General features: G+C 39.1%; 2 protein-coding genes across 5 annotated transcripts in view; one reads left to right on the plus strand and one right to left on the minus strand.

Moving 5' to 3' along the window:
• The window catches only part of cacna2d4a (calcium channel, voltage-dependent, alpha 2/delta subunit 4a), a 366,454-nt gene that overhangs the window by 174,617 nt on the left and 174,731 nt on the right, over positions 1-17,106 (plus strand). The gene's annotated exons all lie outside the window — the stretch shown is intronic.
• Positions 13,251-17,106, minus strand: part of LOC134351628 (leucine-rich repeat and transmembrane domain-containing protein 2-like) — a 67,094-nt gene continuing 63,238 nt past the window's right edge. For all 4 annotated transcript variants that reach the window (XM_063058034.1, XM_063058031.1, XM_063058032.1 and 1 more), the window contains 2 exons: positions 15,593-16,183; positions 13,251-14,280 (listed from right to left, as the gene is read on the minus strand). In XM_063058034.1, coding sequence (XP_062914104.1) covers positions 13,841-14,280; positions 15,593-16,183 — 1,031 coding nt within the window. In that variant the 3' untranslated portion in view covers positions 13,251-13,840. The remainder of the gene's footprint in view (positions 14,281-15,592; positions 16,184-17,106) is intronic.

The following is a 17,106-nucleotide window of genomic DNA, read 5'->3' on the forward strand; positions in this document are numbered from 1 at the left end:
TTGTAGACTGAATTTTACCTGAAGTTGCAGACTGGAGTTATTTACAAACCAGACAATGCTGATTTACATTCATTTTGGGTGTCTCCAGTGTGGGTGCAAAGAAGGAGGCATTTTGAAAACTGTGTACAATTCAAAGGAGCCATTATAGATAAATTGTAACTGTATAATTGTTCTGCTGTTACCTTTGATCTTTAGCATATAAAATGTCATGTAATAGTGGGTCGAGCAGGCCTCTTCTCACGCGAGTGTCTCAATATGATGCCTGTTGCTCATTTTTGCTGAATAAAGCACTTCTATGTCCATTAGCTTCAGCGTCTCTCCAGTGACTTTGTTCACATCACAACAGAGGGGTAGAGTAAATGGCAGGGACCTTAGAATATATAAAGAGCTTAGATATACAGAGAGACCTTCAGGTTCAAATCTAAAACTCCCTGAGAGGAGTGACACAGGTAGAGAGGGAAAAAGCGCTTGGTATGCTTGCCTTCACAGGCTGATGCAGGAAGTATAAGAATTGAGCGATCAAGTTGCAGACGTACAAAACATTGGCTGGATCGCATTTGCAGTTTTATGTACAGTTCTAGTCAATACACTACAGGAAGTGTGTGGTAGCAATAGAGAGAGTGCAGAAGAGATTCACAGGATGTTGACTGGAATGGAAAGCTGTAGTTATGAGGAGAGACTGGATAGGTAAGGCTTATTCTCAGAAACATCGGAGGATGAGGGGTGACTTTATAGAGATATATATTTTCCTAGGTCAGAGAGTCTAGAACTAGAAGGCACTGGTTTAAGGTGAGAAAGGGGAATTTTAAGAGATCTGAGTAGTAAAGTTTTCATACAGAGGTTAATCTCTCTCTCCTCGATGCTGTTGGAGAATTGCAACAAAGCAAAGTTGGATTAACACGGTTTGTGGATTAGACAGTAGTTCACATTATAATATATTTTCTGCTTTATGGTCGTACCTCTTCTGTTGCTGTTTTTGGGTGACTTTGAATCGTGGTTGCCTGCAGAGAACGGACACTGAGCAGAACTGAATATGGACTCTTCGATTTCATGCTTTATATTTTGTTTTTGCTTTTTCTTTTTTGTTTCTGATTACATGATTTGTTTTATGCGCAGTGGGGGTTGATGTTCTTGTTGCTGTTTGCGTGATTTTTTTTGCACATGATGCAGGGGTTGATTTTTTTTCTTTGAAGTAGTTCCATGGTTTTCTTTTTTGGTTTTCTTTGTTTTGTGGCTGTCTGTGGAGAAGACAAACCTCAGGGTTGTACACTGCATACATACTTTGACAACAAATATACTTTGAATGCTTTTGAATCCTTTGAATCCTTTGAGAGCTGCCTGAGGAGGTGCTGGAAGCAAATAACAAAATGGTACTTGGATAGGAAAGTGTAGATAGATACATCCCCGATGCAGACAAATAGGTGTGAAGTAGATATGTACAATGGCTGGCATGGGCAAGATGGACCAAAAGGACTTGTTTCTGTGTTGCATAATTCTATGATTCTATGACTTGAAGAGACTCTTCAATCACATTGCAATGTGTGAAAACCTTTGATGTTGTAGTTCCCCCCTCTGGTTACCATGTAGCACTGCATAGTGATTTCAACTTTCAGGCAAACTTTCAACTTATTTAATTCTGGTTGTTTCGATGGACTTTTACTAATAATACAAGAATTATTTTTAGTCATGAATATGGACATTTTCAACTTATTTATTTATCTCCCATTCTGAAGTAGTCATGAATTTCGTCTTTCTGCACCATTGTCACCTAGTACTTCATTGAGAGCCGCCAACCTTAGGCCCAGCTCCCAACCAACATTGCTGATTCCATGCTGATCCACCACCATTAGCTGGACTTTGGACTCACCATATCTTACTAGCACCACTACTCATGTTCCTGATTTTTACCCCTTATTTCTGTTTTTTGCTATTTCATACCTATACTTATTCTGGCAGTCAGTGCCTGTAATTTTATTGATTGGAAATGGGAGCACTCCCTTGTAACAACAGGGCTTATAAACCGTGACTAAAGCTGAAGAAGTACATTGTCATAAGCAGAAGAAGGTTAGATTCATTCTTGTCTGTTATCCCAAGGCGATATATAACAGCACTGAAATATAACACAATCTTTAAATTCCTCAGCTATTTCTGTTTTTGATTATAGGAACTTTACATTTAACATGGAAACTATATTACCCCCCACATTAAATGTCCCATGACACCAAATGTTAAAAAAAACAGACATCAAGAAATAAACACAAACTTTAATGGTTTAAACAAAATACAGAACATCTTAAAAGAGGATAAGATTAGTTATTACTGTCTTGGGAAAAAATAACTTTAACAAAATTCCTTGATACAAAGCAATACATTCTTCAACATTCTATTGTATTTATCAGCAAGAAGATCAATTTTTTGTGACACCACACATATACACAATCTAATTCATTTATAAACAGAATATTCATTAGATAATTAAGTATCCTATGTGTTAAAATAGTGGAACAGGTGAATATTATTTTTCTCTAAAATCAATCTGAGAGTAATTATGCAGTACACTCCCGCTTGCCAATGTCTTCGATTGCTGCTTTACTAGCAAACAGGGCAATAATAAATAAGAAAGGCATACAAATTTTCATTCAGTTTAATAGCAAATAACAAAGGAAAACTTTTGTACTCTGTGAATAACATACTGTTTATCTCCTGTATATACCTTGTAAGCCTAGAAAAACGCTAATTGATAGCTAAAGTCAAAGACACAATGTACTATGCCTTCCAACTGATATCTAGACATTGATTTGATTAAAAACCTTCACTCTGACTGGGGAGAAATGGGCAGCATAGAGGGATGGCCTTTGTGTGAAATCCAACCACATAGATAACTTTTCTGATCTTGTCAGGAAGAACTAAAATACATTGGTAGTTGCATTTAATGCTCATCAACATGTCAATGGACTTTTTTCCATGTTTCCAAGACTGGTATTGCTTTGATACAACTAGTCCAACAAAATGATTCATCTAAAGTTCAAGTATCTTCCCATACTAGGGTTCAATTTTATGTCTTTATCCATTCATCCCTTTGGCATCCCTAGCATAGATGGCCAGATGTGAGCAATTTAACTTCGTAGATCTGTGTTGGACAAAAGCAAGCCAGTCAAATCTCTTTCATGTTATAGGTAATGTTGTGGCAAACTAATAATTCAACCCAACATGGTAAAAGAAACTTAATCAGTTTGGTTTTGTAAGTATTAAAATGGTACATGGGGATGCTCTTGAATTGGCTGAATGTATTTCTGGAGAATTCAGAAATAACTCTGTTTGAAATATTTCCACTACATTGACTTGTTTGTCATTCAAAAATAAACTTTCTGAATAAAATGTCCATTTGGGGAAATGGTGAAGCCTGATCATAGAATCCTACATCACAGAAAAATATTCTTTCGCCCCATCACGCCTCCTTCAAACATAAACTACCTATCTACATCTATCCCATTTACCAGCACTTGGTCCATAGCCTCTATGTCAGTACCAAGGTGCTCAAAGCCTGTGCCCCTCAGCTATGTGGAGTATTTCACCATGTATTCAACCTGAGCCTGAGGCTCCGGAGGGTTCCTGTACTGTGGAAAACGTCCTGCCTCGTCCCTGTGCCGAAGACGCCACGCCCCAGCGGCCTCAATGACTACAGACCAGTGGCATTGACCTCCCACATCATGAAGACCCTGGAGAGACTTGTTCTGGAGCTGCTCCGGCCTATGGTCAGGTCACACTTAGATCCCCTCCAGTTCGCCTACCAGCCCCGATTAGGAGTTGAGGATGCCATCGTCTACCTGCTGAACCGTGTCTACGCCCACCTGGACAAGCCAGCGAGCACTGTGAGGGTCATGTTTTTTGACTTCTCCAGTGCGTTCAACACCATCCGCCCTGCTCTGCTGGGGGAGAAGCTGTCAGCAATGCAGGTGGATGCTTCCCTAGTATCATGGATTCTTGATTACCTGACTAGCAGACCACAGTACGTGTTCTTGCAACACTGTGTGTCTGACAAAGTGATCAGCAGCACTGGGGCTCCACAGGGGACTATCTTGTCTCCCTTTCTCTTCACCATTTACACCTCGGACTTAACTACTGCACAGAGTCTTGTCATCTTCGGAAGTTTTTGGATGACTCTGCCATAGTTGGATGTATCAGCAAGGGAGATGAGGTCGAGTACAGGGCTACTGTAGGAAACTTTGCCACATGGTGTGAGCAGAATTATCTGCAGCTTAATGTGAAAAAGTCTAAGGAGCTGGTGGTAGACCTGAGGAGAGCTAAGGTACCGGTGACCCCCGTTTCCATCCAGGGGGTCAGTGTGGACATGGTGGAGGATTACAAATACCTGGGGATACGTATTGATAATAAACTGGACTGGTCAAAGAACACTGAGGCTGTCTACAAGAAGGGTCAGAGCCGTCTCTATTTCCTGAGGAGACTGAGGTCCTTTAACATCTGCTGGATGATGCTGAGGATGTTCTGTGAGTCTGTGGTGGCCAGTGCTATCATGTTTGCTGTCGTGTGCTGGGGCCGCAGGCTGAGGGTGGCGGACACCAACAGAGTCAACAAACTTATTTGAAAGGCCAGTGATGCTGTGGGGATGGAACTGGACTCTCTCACGGCGCTGTCTGAAAAGAGGATGCTGTCTAAGTTGCATGCCATTTTGGTCAATGTCTCCCATCCACTACATAATGTGCTGGGTGGGCGCAGGAGTACATTCAGCCAGAGACTCATTCCTCCAGGATGCAGCACAGAGTGTCATAGGAAGTCATTCCTGCCTGTGGCCATCAAACTTTACAACTCCTCCCTTGGAGGGTCAGACACCCTGTGCTGATAGGCTGGTCCTGGACATATTTCATAATTTACTGGCATAATTTACATATTACTATTTAACTATTTATGGTTCTATTACTATTTATTATTTGTGGTGCAACTGTAATGAAAACCAATTTCCCCTGGGACTGATAAAGTATGACTATGACTATGACTATGTCTTGATGATTTGAGTTCTTGTCCAGATGATGTGAGAGTACCTGTCTCCACCATCTTCTTATGTTGTTGGATACAGTTTGTAAATAACTTCTGGATGAAAAAATTTTTCCTCAGATGCGCTCTAAACCTCTTACTCCTCACCTTAACCCCAGGCCCTTTGACCTTAGACTCCTTTGCTGTGGAGAAATATTTCTAACTATCAACCTTATATATGCCTATCATAATTTTGTATAACTCTGGTCCCACTCAGTTTCCTTTGCTCCAAGGAAAACGAAAGCACCCTAATCAATCTCTCTTTATCCACCTTATGCCTGCTAATACATCCAATACTTCTTTTGTAATCATAATATTCTAGAATTTTACCATCCCAACTGAAACATCCAGCAAACAATGTCTTCCTCTTTAGTGAAAACAGATGAAAATGTTAATTAAAATCCTTGTCCACATCTTTTGGCTCCACTTGCAGATTTGCACTTCAGTTCATAAAGGGTCCTGCTATTCCCCTAGCTACCCTCTCGTTGGATTTTCTTTAAGCTTAACTGCCAGTGAGATTTCATAGCCCTTCCTTATCTTCCCAAGTTTTTAACCCTACACTGTATGTGCTCCTGAAATGCTTTATACTTAGCAGACGCTTCCAATTTTTCCTTTATCAGACCCCAAATATCCCTTGACATCCATAGTTCCCTGGGCCTGCTCTTCATACTCTTTACCTTTACAGAAACAGTTTGGAGCTGAACTTATACAATTTCATTTTAGATCGGCTCCCAATTCCCAAATGTAGATTCCCTAGAAGAAGTTGCCCCCCACTAAGTTTACCAGGTCCTTTCTAACGATATTAAAATTGGTCACCCCCCAGTTCAAATGTATAGCTTCTGATCTATCTTCATTGCTTTCTGTAATTTCTGTGAAACCTATCTAGTTATGGTTACTATCTCCAAAGTGCCTTCCCACCGACACTTGTCCAGTTTCAATCCATTAGTTCAGGTCAAACACTACCAACTGCCCAGTAGGACTATTTATGTACTGGCACAGAGTTCTCAGGATGCACTTTGAAAATTTAGCTCCACAATAATCCTTTAACATTAAGGTAATCTGTTTAATATCAGAGGAATTGAAGTCAGTAAATTGACTTATTATTGTCATATATACAGTGGAAAAAAAACTTGTCTTGAATATTGCTCATAAAAATCAAGTCATTATAACAGTGTATTTAAGTACTACAAGATAAAAAATAGAATGCAGAGTAAAGTGTAAAAGCTATAGAACAAGTGCAGTGCAGATAAACGAGGTGGATTGTGAGATCAACAGTCCATCTTATTGTACCAGAGGTCCACTCAGGAGTTTGATAACAGTAGGACAGAAGTCATCCTTGAACCTGGTGGTATATTCTTTCATGCTTTGGTATCTTCTACCCAATGGGAGAGTTGAGGAGAGAGTATGTTTAGGATGAGTGGGGTTTTGGATTATGTTGAAAACTTTAATAATAATAATAAAAACTTAGTTTTAGAGCACTTTTCATACAGATGACGTAATTCAAAGTGCTTTACAATGGGATAAAGTGCAAACGTGAAAATGAAAATAAAAATATATATCAAAATAAAAGACAAAAAGATGTTTAGTTAAAAGCAAGATTAAATAAATAGGTTTAGAGTTGGCGTTTAAAGGTGTGTACTGATTCTGTGTCCCTTATAGTTTTAGGTATTGAATTTCACAGATTATGAGTATAGTTCAAAACAGCAGACCTGCCAATTATCTTTTGAAAGTTATTGTTTAAATTTAAGAGACTGGCAGAAGAACACCAGAGCGTTTGAGCAGGATGAGAAAACAAAAATGATTCTTTGATATACTCTGGCCACTGACTATTAAGAGCTTTAAATACATGTAAGAGAACTTTAAAATCAAATCTAAAAGATACAGGAAGCCACTGCAGAGTGGCTAGGATGGGGGTGATATATTCCTTCATTGTGGCTTTACCGAGGCAGCAAAAAGTGTAGGTAGAGTCCATTGAGGGGAGGCTGGTTTCTGTGATATGCTGAGCTGTGTCCACAACTCTCCTCAGTGTCTTGCATCATGGACAGAGTAGCTGCCATACCAAGCCCTGATGCATCCAGATAAGATGATTTCTATGGTGCACCAATAAAAATCAGTGAGGGTCAAAGGGGACATGCCAAATTTCTTTAACCTCCTGAGAAAGTGGAGTATTGGTGCATTTACTTGGCCGAGGCAGCAATGTGGTTTGACCAGAACAGGCTATTGGTGACATAGGAACTTGAAGCTCCCAGCTCTCTCAACCTCATCACTACTGATGTCAACAGGACCATTTGCACCACTGACTCCCCCCTTCCTGAAGGCAGTAACCAGCACTTTTGTTTTGCTGACATTGAGGAAAACATTTTTGTCATGCCACCATGTCGCTGAGCTCTCTACCTCCTTCCTGTGTTCAGAGTCATTGTATGTGGCCCACTACAGTGGTATCGTCCGTAAACTTGAAGATCAAGTTAAAGAAAAATCTGACCATGCAGTCACGAGTGTATAGGGAGTAGGTACAGCCTTGTGGGGCACCAATGTTGAGGGTAATCTTGGCAGAGGTGTTGTTACCTATCCTTATGGATTACAGTCTATTTGTTAAGATCCTTTGCATCTATAACCTTATTCCTCATACTTGTCTGTGATTTGCTTACCTATCTGCTGGTCTAGCTCCCTGTGACCGTTGGGAGATTTGCAATGCAATGGCAACAAAATAATCACTGCCTTTTTATTTCTAAATTCGACACCCGTGGCATAATTTGAAGAGCTTTTTCAGCTATCTTCCCTCATTAGTGCAGTGATGGTCTACATGATCAATAATGCATTGCTCTCCAAAATATGTGAAACTTCTAGATCCTGGAATGTTGGGTTGCTAGATCTTCTCTAATTGCAACAGTATGATTTTCACATGTGATGATCAATGTTCTAAGTTAATCTGCCTTACCTTGCATTAAAATAGATGCATTTTAGCCTTCCATTCCTCCCAAGTGGCTTATCATTGCATGTCTGTTCTGCTTACTGGATAGTATAGACAGAACAACAGAAATTAAACCATGTAAAGAAACACAAACATGTGTAAAATTAGAAACCTGAATACAGAATTAACTCATGTTTGTAATCCAGTCCAGGAAATGCAACATACTTTTAGGTTATATTCCAGGCTGCAATGCTGCCATATTTTCATTGCATTATATATAAACGATCTTATTCCTGCTGCCTGTTATTCTTTTCCAGAACAGCTCTCTTTATCATATGTTATTAACTTCAAAATGCTCTACCAAGCCTACCTTAGATATTAAATTCATCATTTTATAGTACAGGAGCATGGTCTTCAGGCCAGCTGGTTCATGCTAACCTAGATGCTTATTGGCACTAATTCCATTTGCCTACATTTTGGCCCATCTCCCTTGAAACATTTTCTATTCTTGTATCTGTCCAAATGCCTTTTAAACATCGTGTTTGTAACTGTTTCTCCACCGGCAGCATGTTAAATACACCCGCCAAAATCTTGCTCCTCAAATTTCCTTTTAAGTTTTCTCCACGAACCTTAATAACTGGCTGTTAGTGTACTGGCATCAGCACCAGACATTGAGGTGAATTCAACTCCCACTTTCCACCTATGCTGGGTTGAGTATCGAGCAGGCAACTTGGCCTCGTAAAAAAAAAACAGTCAAATGCTATGGAACGGCAAAAATAAAATGCCGTCCGATATGCCACAAGGCGCAAAAAAGAACAACTAACCATACGCCTATAGACTCCCCTATCCTGAGAAAAGGCAGTGGCTATCTAGGCCACTCATAATTTTCCAAACCTTTATGATGCCACTCCTCAGCATCCTTTGCTCCAAGGTAAGCAATGAAACTTGTCGAGGCTTTTCTTAAAACAGTGCAGGCAACATTCCTTACCTGTCCCCTCTCTTGCTTAATCACTTTTTCATATTGTGTGGTGACCAGAACTGCAGATAGTACTCCAAGTGCATTTTAACCAATAATTTGCACAACTGTAATATGGCATTCTAACTCATACATTCAGTGCTGTGCCTTGGCCAATGAAGGCAAGCATACGCTGAGCTGTAGTCTATAAACAGCAGCGTGACATAAGTAACACCTGGACAATAGTAATACTTACATCAGGCTTCTGTTTGTTGACTATGGCTCAACGTTCAACACAATCATACTCTCAGTTCTATTCAAAAAGCTCCAAAACCTTAGCCTCTGCGCCCCGCTTTGCAGCTAGATCCTTGACTTCCTCACTGGGAGACCACAATCTGTGCAGATTGGAAGCAGCATCTCCTCCTCATTGACATTCAATACTGACGCACCTCGAGGAGGTGTGATTAACCCACTGTTCTACTCTCTCTACACCCACAACTGTGCGGCTAGGCGCAGCTCAAACACCATCTAGGTTTGCCAATGACACAACTGCTTTTGACAGGATTTCAGATGGTGACGAGGAGGGGTACAGGAGCGAGATAGATCAACTGGTTGAGTGGTGCCTTGCACTCACCATCAGTATGACCAAGGAATTAGTTGCATTATTGTCTAGTATGGAGGGGCCACTGCACAGGATCAGTAAAAGCTGCAGAAAGTTGTAAACTCTGCCGCTCTATCATAGGCACTAACCTCCCCCTCATCAAGGACACCTTCAAAAGGTGGCATCCATTGCTAAGGACCACCGTCACCCAGAACATGCCCTCTTATTGCTACCATCAAGAAGGAGGTACAGTAGCCTGAAGACACATACTGAGCATTTCAGTAACAGCTTCTTCCCCTCTGCCATCAGATTTCTGAACAGACAATGAACCCACGAATATTTCTGTAGTAATTTTTCGCTCGCTTTTTGCACTGCACTACTTGTTTAATTTATTTTTTAATATATACTTTGAATTGTAATTTGTATTTTTTTATTATTATGTATTGCAATACACTGCTGCTGTAAAACAACAGATTTCATGACATATGCTGGTAATATTAATCCTGATTCAGATTCTGATATGCTTTCTTCGCAATACTGTGTTGCAACTTTCAGGGAATACGTTCTTGTATCTCAAAGTGTTGTAATTTTGTAACACTTCCCAGGGACCAGCCATTCACTGTCCTGAGTTAACTTCTCAAAATGCATCACTTTTCCCTTGTCTGAATTCTGTCAATTATTCCCTTGCCCCTCTAACTTATGCCATTTTTATTTGACTTTTAATTGATTTTCAAGCCATTCATGAATATCCAAATTACTCAGCCACCATTATAGAACCTGGTATTGATAGTGGTGGTTGGGAGGAGTGAAGTGCGTAGGGATAGCAAAGGAATTTCAGAACCTCAGTAAGTATTGTTAAAAAAAATTAAGTTTGGACACAAAAGAAAGCTCTCCTATAGGTCTTACATCATCAATGATACTCATAATGCCCATTCATTTTTGGACTAGAATGAAGATTAATAAGCCTTGCATGAACATGGGTAGCATATACAGTATTCATAAAATTGGTACCAATGTGTTAAGGCTCATCATTATCAGTAGATTCATCAACAAATAAACTGTATTTTTTTCATGAATCAGTTTTCACCTTGTTGCATATCACCATCATCATGCTAAATGGGATAGCCTTAGAACACACCTGCAGCTCAAAATAAGACATCCAGGAGCTACCTGAAGCAGCAGAATGATATTCCACTGCAATCTGTAAGATCCTTTCTGTCACTATAGTGGTCAATGCCAGGTTCAGTGAGAAGTTCCGAAGGATATGCTGAAAGCAACATGAAGCAAACCTAAAACTGAGGGATGCATGGCAGCACTGTGTACCAAAGAATAAAATAACATGCTGTCGACAGAGATAGTCAACCACACAACCAGTAAATCAGATCAAAGCTTCGCAGACCTGCTGCATCTTGATGCAAATGGTGGTAGATAATTAAACAACTCTTGAGAGACAGATCTCCAAGAACATGGTCAACATTGGATGCACTGAGGATGTGATTTCTAGTGACAATGCTGAGGCATTGTTAACTCTAATCCATTTACTCTAATCCCATTTTATTTGCCCACATTCGCCTCAACTCCCTCAGGTTTGTATTTTTACACTATTGTACTTCAAATTACTATTTAACTTTCTCTTGGGATTCCCTCCATTAAAGAAACCACTCTTCTCACTCCAATGTGATATCAAGAAGTGGCAAAGAGCACTGAACACACTAAAAGTTAGGGACAGGATATCCCAGATGTATCACTGAAGATCTGTGCTACAGAACTAGGCATTAATGAAGTCAAGATGTTCCATTACAGTTGCAACATTGGCATCTCCTTAACAATATGGAAAATTGAAGAGGTGTCTTCCATTCATTAAATAACTAACACATCTAATCTAGCTTTTTGCTGCCTGATGCTCTCAACCATCAGAAGAAAATGATGACATGTTCACTGATGCTTTGTTTTGGTTTTAGCAAGTCACTTGGTCCAGACCTCATTATAGCCTTGATCCATGCATAAACCAATGAGTTGAATTCTAGTAGTGAATTGGAAAATAACATTCAGACAACATTTGAGCAAGTATAGCATTAGGGAACTCTGTAAAACTGAAGTCAAATCAAATCAAGAGGTAACCACAACAATGCCTACATACCTTTCTCAAAAAAAACACAGATGTGGTTGTTAGTGTGTATCTTGATTCTATTGTTGCATGTCTAGGTTTAGGTTTGAGTACTAGAATCTAAGTTAGTGAGCCATTGTCCACTTAATGAGAATACAACCAAACAGGTAAAATTGAGAATTATTTAATTTCTTTAAAGTGCTTTAATTTTATATTTGATATATTCAATATTCAATTCCATCTACCAAATCCAAGAAGATGACAACCTTGTCATAGGGTTTGAAGGCTTGCATGCCTCAATGACCCAGAGAGCCATGTTGGCCGGAGTCAAGGCTTTGTGCAGTGGCTTTTGGTAGGGTCAAAGGGTAGAGGCCAGACTGAGAGTGGTCCAGCAGTCCTCCAGGTTCAGGGGTTCAGCTCAGGGCTAACAACCCTGACTGGACAACTTACGGAAATACCAGTGAAAAATCCTTCTATATTTGTGTGCGACTGAGGACCCTGATCCACAGCTGGGCATAACTGGTAGTAAGTAAGTAATCTGTTTCTAAATTTCATTAACTGTGGAGTCATAGAGTCATAAAGCACTTGTTACCCATTGAGTCTGTGCTAACCATCAAGGACCCATTTACTCTAACCCCATTTTATTCACCCCACATTCCCCTCAACTCCCTCAGATTTGTGCTTTTATATTACTATACTTCAGGAAATATTAAAGAAAAAAGGTTAACACAGCCCATTACAAGAATTCTCAGTTTCCTGAAGACTTCCAATAGTACAGAAAGTACTCCTGGCTGAAAACAAGGATCTCTTTTATTTTCTCACAGCTCAATGGCCTTAATCACATTTTTTACATCTCATTCTATTAAGATTCATGACTGTTTATTATAACAGAAATTTACCATATACTGTATGCATGAGTAATAGTTGATTGAAATTTAGAATTCAGTTTTTCCAGTGAATCATCATTATTTAGGAACTGCCAATTAATAAAATGCAAATTTTAACCACATCATCAGCACCAGCCTACCCACCATCAAGGACATATATACCAAAAGGTGCCAGGGAAGGGCCAGTAACATCATCCCACATCCTGCTCATGGACTGTTTGTCCCACTCCCATCAGGGAGGAGGCTACATAGCATCCACGCCAAGACAATCAGACTCAAAAACAGTTACTGACCCCAAGCAGTAGGCTGATCAACAGCTCCACCCACTAACTCCATTACTACTTTATTATTTCCTGTCAGTCATCTATGTACAGCCTAGCATCACTTTATGGACATAACTATCAATCTATGTATATAAGCTATCTTATGTGTTTACATTATTGTGCTCTTTATCTTTTTTGGGATTTTTTATGTGCTGCATCAGATTGAAGTAACAATTATTTGATTTTCCTTTACATTTGTGTACAGGAAATAATATTAAACAATCTTGAATGTTGTTTCACCATGTTGGCGGCATTGGCAAGATAAAACGAATGCACCTGATAAACTAGCCAGTAAGGACCATGAGCTTTGCTTTTTTTTGCATTTCAGTTGGCTACTAGTTTCTTTTTTAAATACCTGATGATTTTTATATTCATGCAGACATTTTGTATTCTGAAAATGTAAATATTTAAAATAAATTCACCCTACAAAGAATAAGTTTCCAATTTTGGTTTTAATATTTTTGGTTAACAGCCTTGCAAAGTAATCAACCTTGTTGCTACATGCATTGGTACAACTACCTTAATCCTAATTGTATCCATTAGGTGTCTTCTTTTCAGACAACATTTTTTTAGATTGTATGTTAAAACTATCCAGACAATGAAACAAACAAGATATAAAAATGCCTAAAAGGAAGCTAAAGGCTCAATTCTTGATCTCCCAATTAAAAAGGGTTGTTCTCATTCAAGGATTGAAATAACAATTCTGCCTTGATATCTAAATATCTCTCAAATAAAAGGCATGCAATAAAGTTCTGAAGATCATCCTCTTTCTTTCTGCAGAAGTCCATGTATCAGTGACTTCCATATTCCCTGAAGTTCCAGAAACAAAACACAGCAGGACTTAAGCATTTGATTAGATGACATTGATTTTTTTCCCTGTACTTCAGTGAGAATTTAACATCAACACTTGTATTAGCACTGCAATAAGCACACAAAGGCCTAAACCGGAGAAAACTGAAGATGGTAGCTTTTTTTCCCATCCAAAGCATAGCTATCCTTGTACTTCATGCCATGGAAGAAGCTTGCTTTTGTTCCTCCTGCTCTTGTTCACCATCTCCCATCAGTGGCTGGCGCTTTTTAAGCTCACGGTGGTATTTTGCCATCAAGGAGGCATATATGCAGCCATATGCTCCAGCTACCACCATCATGATACAAACAATTCCACATAAGACTCCAGCAATGATGACTGTCCCAATGGCTCGCCTGACACTGGCTGGACGGTAACGTTGTCTTGCACAATCCGAGGTATGAGTGTACTGCGGCCTTGAGGTGATGAGTTCTTGCCTCACACAGGGAGGGGCAGTGACTGTTTTTTTATTTACTGAAGATTTGTTTTCGTCCTCTAATTGGATACAATAGTTGAACATCTCTATTGGAATTACTCTGAGATCTTTCCCTCGGAGGCCCTTTGGCAGGGAACATTCAATTCCATCAAGCTTCCCACCTAGTTTTAGGATCGGAAAAAGCATTTAAAGAATTTAAGTTGCTATACGATTCGGTGTATAATAACTTTACAAAATTATCATCTGCTTAAAAATTAGTTTAGCTTTACATTTGTCCAGAAATTATTAGCAATAAATTTTCTCTTTCCTTTTCACTCAGCCATATCACATTTGATTTTCAATTGGGAAGTCACACCTGGTTAATTTTGTCCCTGTAGGTCTGCAACATGTGAAATCCCAGGAACATAGCTCAGTATTTTTCATATTTTAAATGGAAATTATTAAGTTACTGCAATTAACATGTGTTATTCTCCACTGGAAACACGAATTCATAACAAAATCATTTGCTGTCTCATTGAAATACCCTTTCAGTAAGAGGCATAAGACAAAAATAAGTTACATTTCTATATCACCTTTGACAGAGTTATGTATTTTATTTCACTTCTCTATGGAATTATTATTGAAAAGCTATTATTGAAAAGGTACATTTTATGTAACACTTCAAAGGATAAAAAGTAGTAGAGAAAGGGCAAATTTTAGTGAATTCCAAATGTTATGACAAAGGTAGTCAATGCTTGGTCAACCAAGGTGTAGCAAAAGGAACTGTGGAAATTCAAGAATTAGGGAAGCTCTTTAAGCTAAAAGAGATGGGTTTACGGATGGTTCAAGGATGGAAAGAGTAGGGTAATAGGAGAACTAGGACAAACACGTTAAAATTGAGGCTTTGCCAGATCAGGAGTAATGTAATCATGGCAAATTTTTGGTAATGTGAATAGAACGTGGTACAGTGTTGCACAATGTTAAATTAGCACACAGAAATTTCAGTAAGATAGTATTTCTGAATTTCTAAAGCTAACAAAGGCAGAGATGAAAGTTTAGCAACAGATGAACGTTAGGGAGAAGATGCATATCGCTTTGATGGAAGAATCAGAAACTAATCTCCAAGACTAAATATTTTTGTTCATTCATTTACAGAAGCAAGTAGTGGTGTTGTCTGGAATCTGGATTTTGGGAAAGAGCCAGTCTTAATACTTTATAAATATTAGTAAATCTTACTAATATTTATAAAGTAATCACAACAAAGAATATTCATTGACAGCCAATTGTTCAAGTCACTCTGCCTCACTGCTACACTGATTGTGATCATCCATTACAAAAAATAGAAATGGAGCTTGTTATCTTCCCATTCAGGCTCATTAATACATATATGCTTGGACTGAATTTTATTCCAAGTGTTGACTTGGTCTTGGAGGAATTAAAATTCAACTCAAGGTAGCAAATATATTTGTAGCTGTATTGATTTGTTCCACTCACCTTTGTACTGGAACCACTCCATCCAGTGTTTGAAATCCCTCAGACTGCAGTCGCACTCCCAGGGGTTCCCACCAAGCTGTAATTGCTGAAGAACTGCAAGTGGCTCAAAGACCTCTCTTTCAAGATTTGGCATCCTATTCTCTTCCAAATTCAACCAGGTCAAGTTCTGCATTTCATCAAATAAAAGTAGTGGAATCTGAGAGAGACCATTGACAGAAAGGTCTAACCTCTGCAGGTTGGTGGTTTTATAGAAGATATTTTTATCCAGGCTTCGAATGCTGTTGTTTCGCAAATTGAGGTCAATCAGATTCCTGATGTAATCAAATGCATCCGATGGTAGTTGGTCCAGGTAGTTGTTGGACAGGTCCAGCTTCTCCAATGTGGTAAAATTAGTGAATGTGAGAGCCTGGAAGGTTCTGAGTTTATTGTTACTGAGTGAGAGAAATTTGATGTTTGATGGAATGTCTGTTGGGATGGTCACCAAGCCAAGATTGCTGCAATCCACTTCATAAGTTTTACAAGAGCAGTGTATGGGACACGCCGACAAAGTGTTAACAATAGTAAGCATTGCAAAGAGCAACAATGGGGGACCTGTGAAGGAGCAGAGACATAGAAATCAGAAATTTCTAATCAGAATTTACTAATGCATGGTATACTGTCTCATAATAGAAAGGTCACATGGCATTACCCTGGACATAGATCATTGTAACAGTCAGAAACAAAAGCAACATGATCTAGATCAACAGTGGGTATACCCTTCTCTTTTTCATTAGCCCAAGTTCAGGATTAAGGATCATGTTCTTTTCTCAGAAAAGTTAGTAAATTTAAGTAAGTCTACATTGATTCCTCGTGAGTCTTGCAGCACAGAAGTAGCCCCTTCAGAGTCTGTGCTGACCTTCAAGCATCGATTTACACAAATTCTGCACTAATTCCTTCTCCTCAGATTCTCATCAACTCCTTCCATATTCCACCATTCACCTTCTAGGGGCAATTTATAATGGCCAGTTCAGTTACGAACACAAATGTGTTTGGGATTTGGGAAGTTGCAGTACCCAGAGGAAACCCATGTAGTCACAGGGAGGATGTGCAATCTCCACTCGGACAGTATCAGAGATCAGAACCGAACCCTGGTCATTACAACTGTGGGGTAGCAGCTCTTTTAGTTGTGCCATTTTGCCACCTTGAGTGAGTATCTTTCACAAAAAGTTTACTCACATAAAAAAAACTGTGGAAAGATAAAAAAAAAGATTAAAAATTCAACCCTTAGCTATTGAATTCAAGGGCTTGTGGTTTGAGATCATTTTCAACCACTTTGTGATTACATAAAACAGATAGAAATTACCGAAAGATCAGGTGGGTGGAGAATTTGTCCTCTGAGATCTCAGCTAAAATTTGATCAGAACGTACCAGACAATGAGAGAAAATTTGAACCTTGAGGTTTGCTGCTGCTTCATTATCCTAACTGGGACTTTTCTGTGGCTGTAAAAACAAATCATTACTGGCTGAAAGTAAAT

Source organism: Mobula hypostoma, chromosome 9 (genome assembly GCF_963921235.1).
Source record: "Mobula hypostoma chromosome 9, sMobHyp1.1, whole genome shotgun sequence".
Lineage (NCBI taxonomy): Eukaryota > Metazoa > Chordata > Chondrichthyes > Myliobatiformes > Myliobatidae > Mobula > Mobula hypostoma.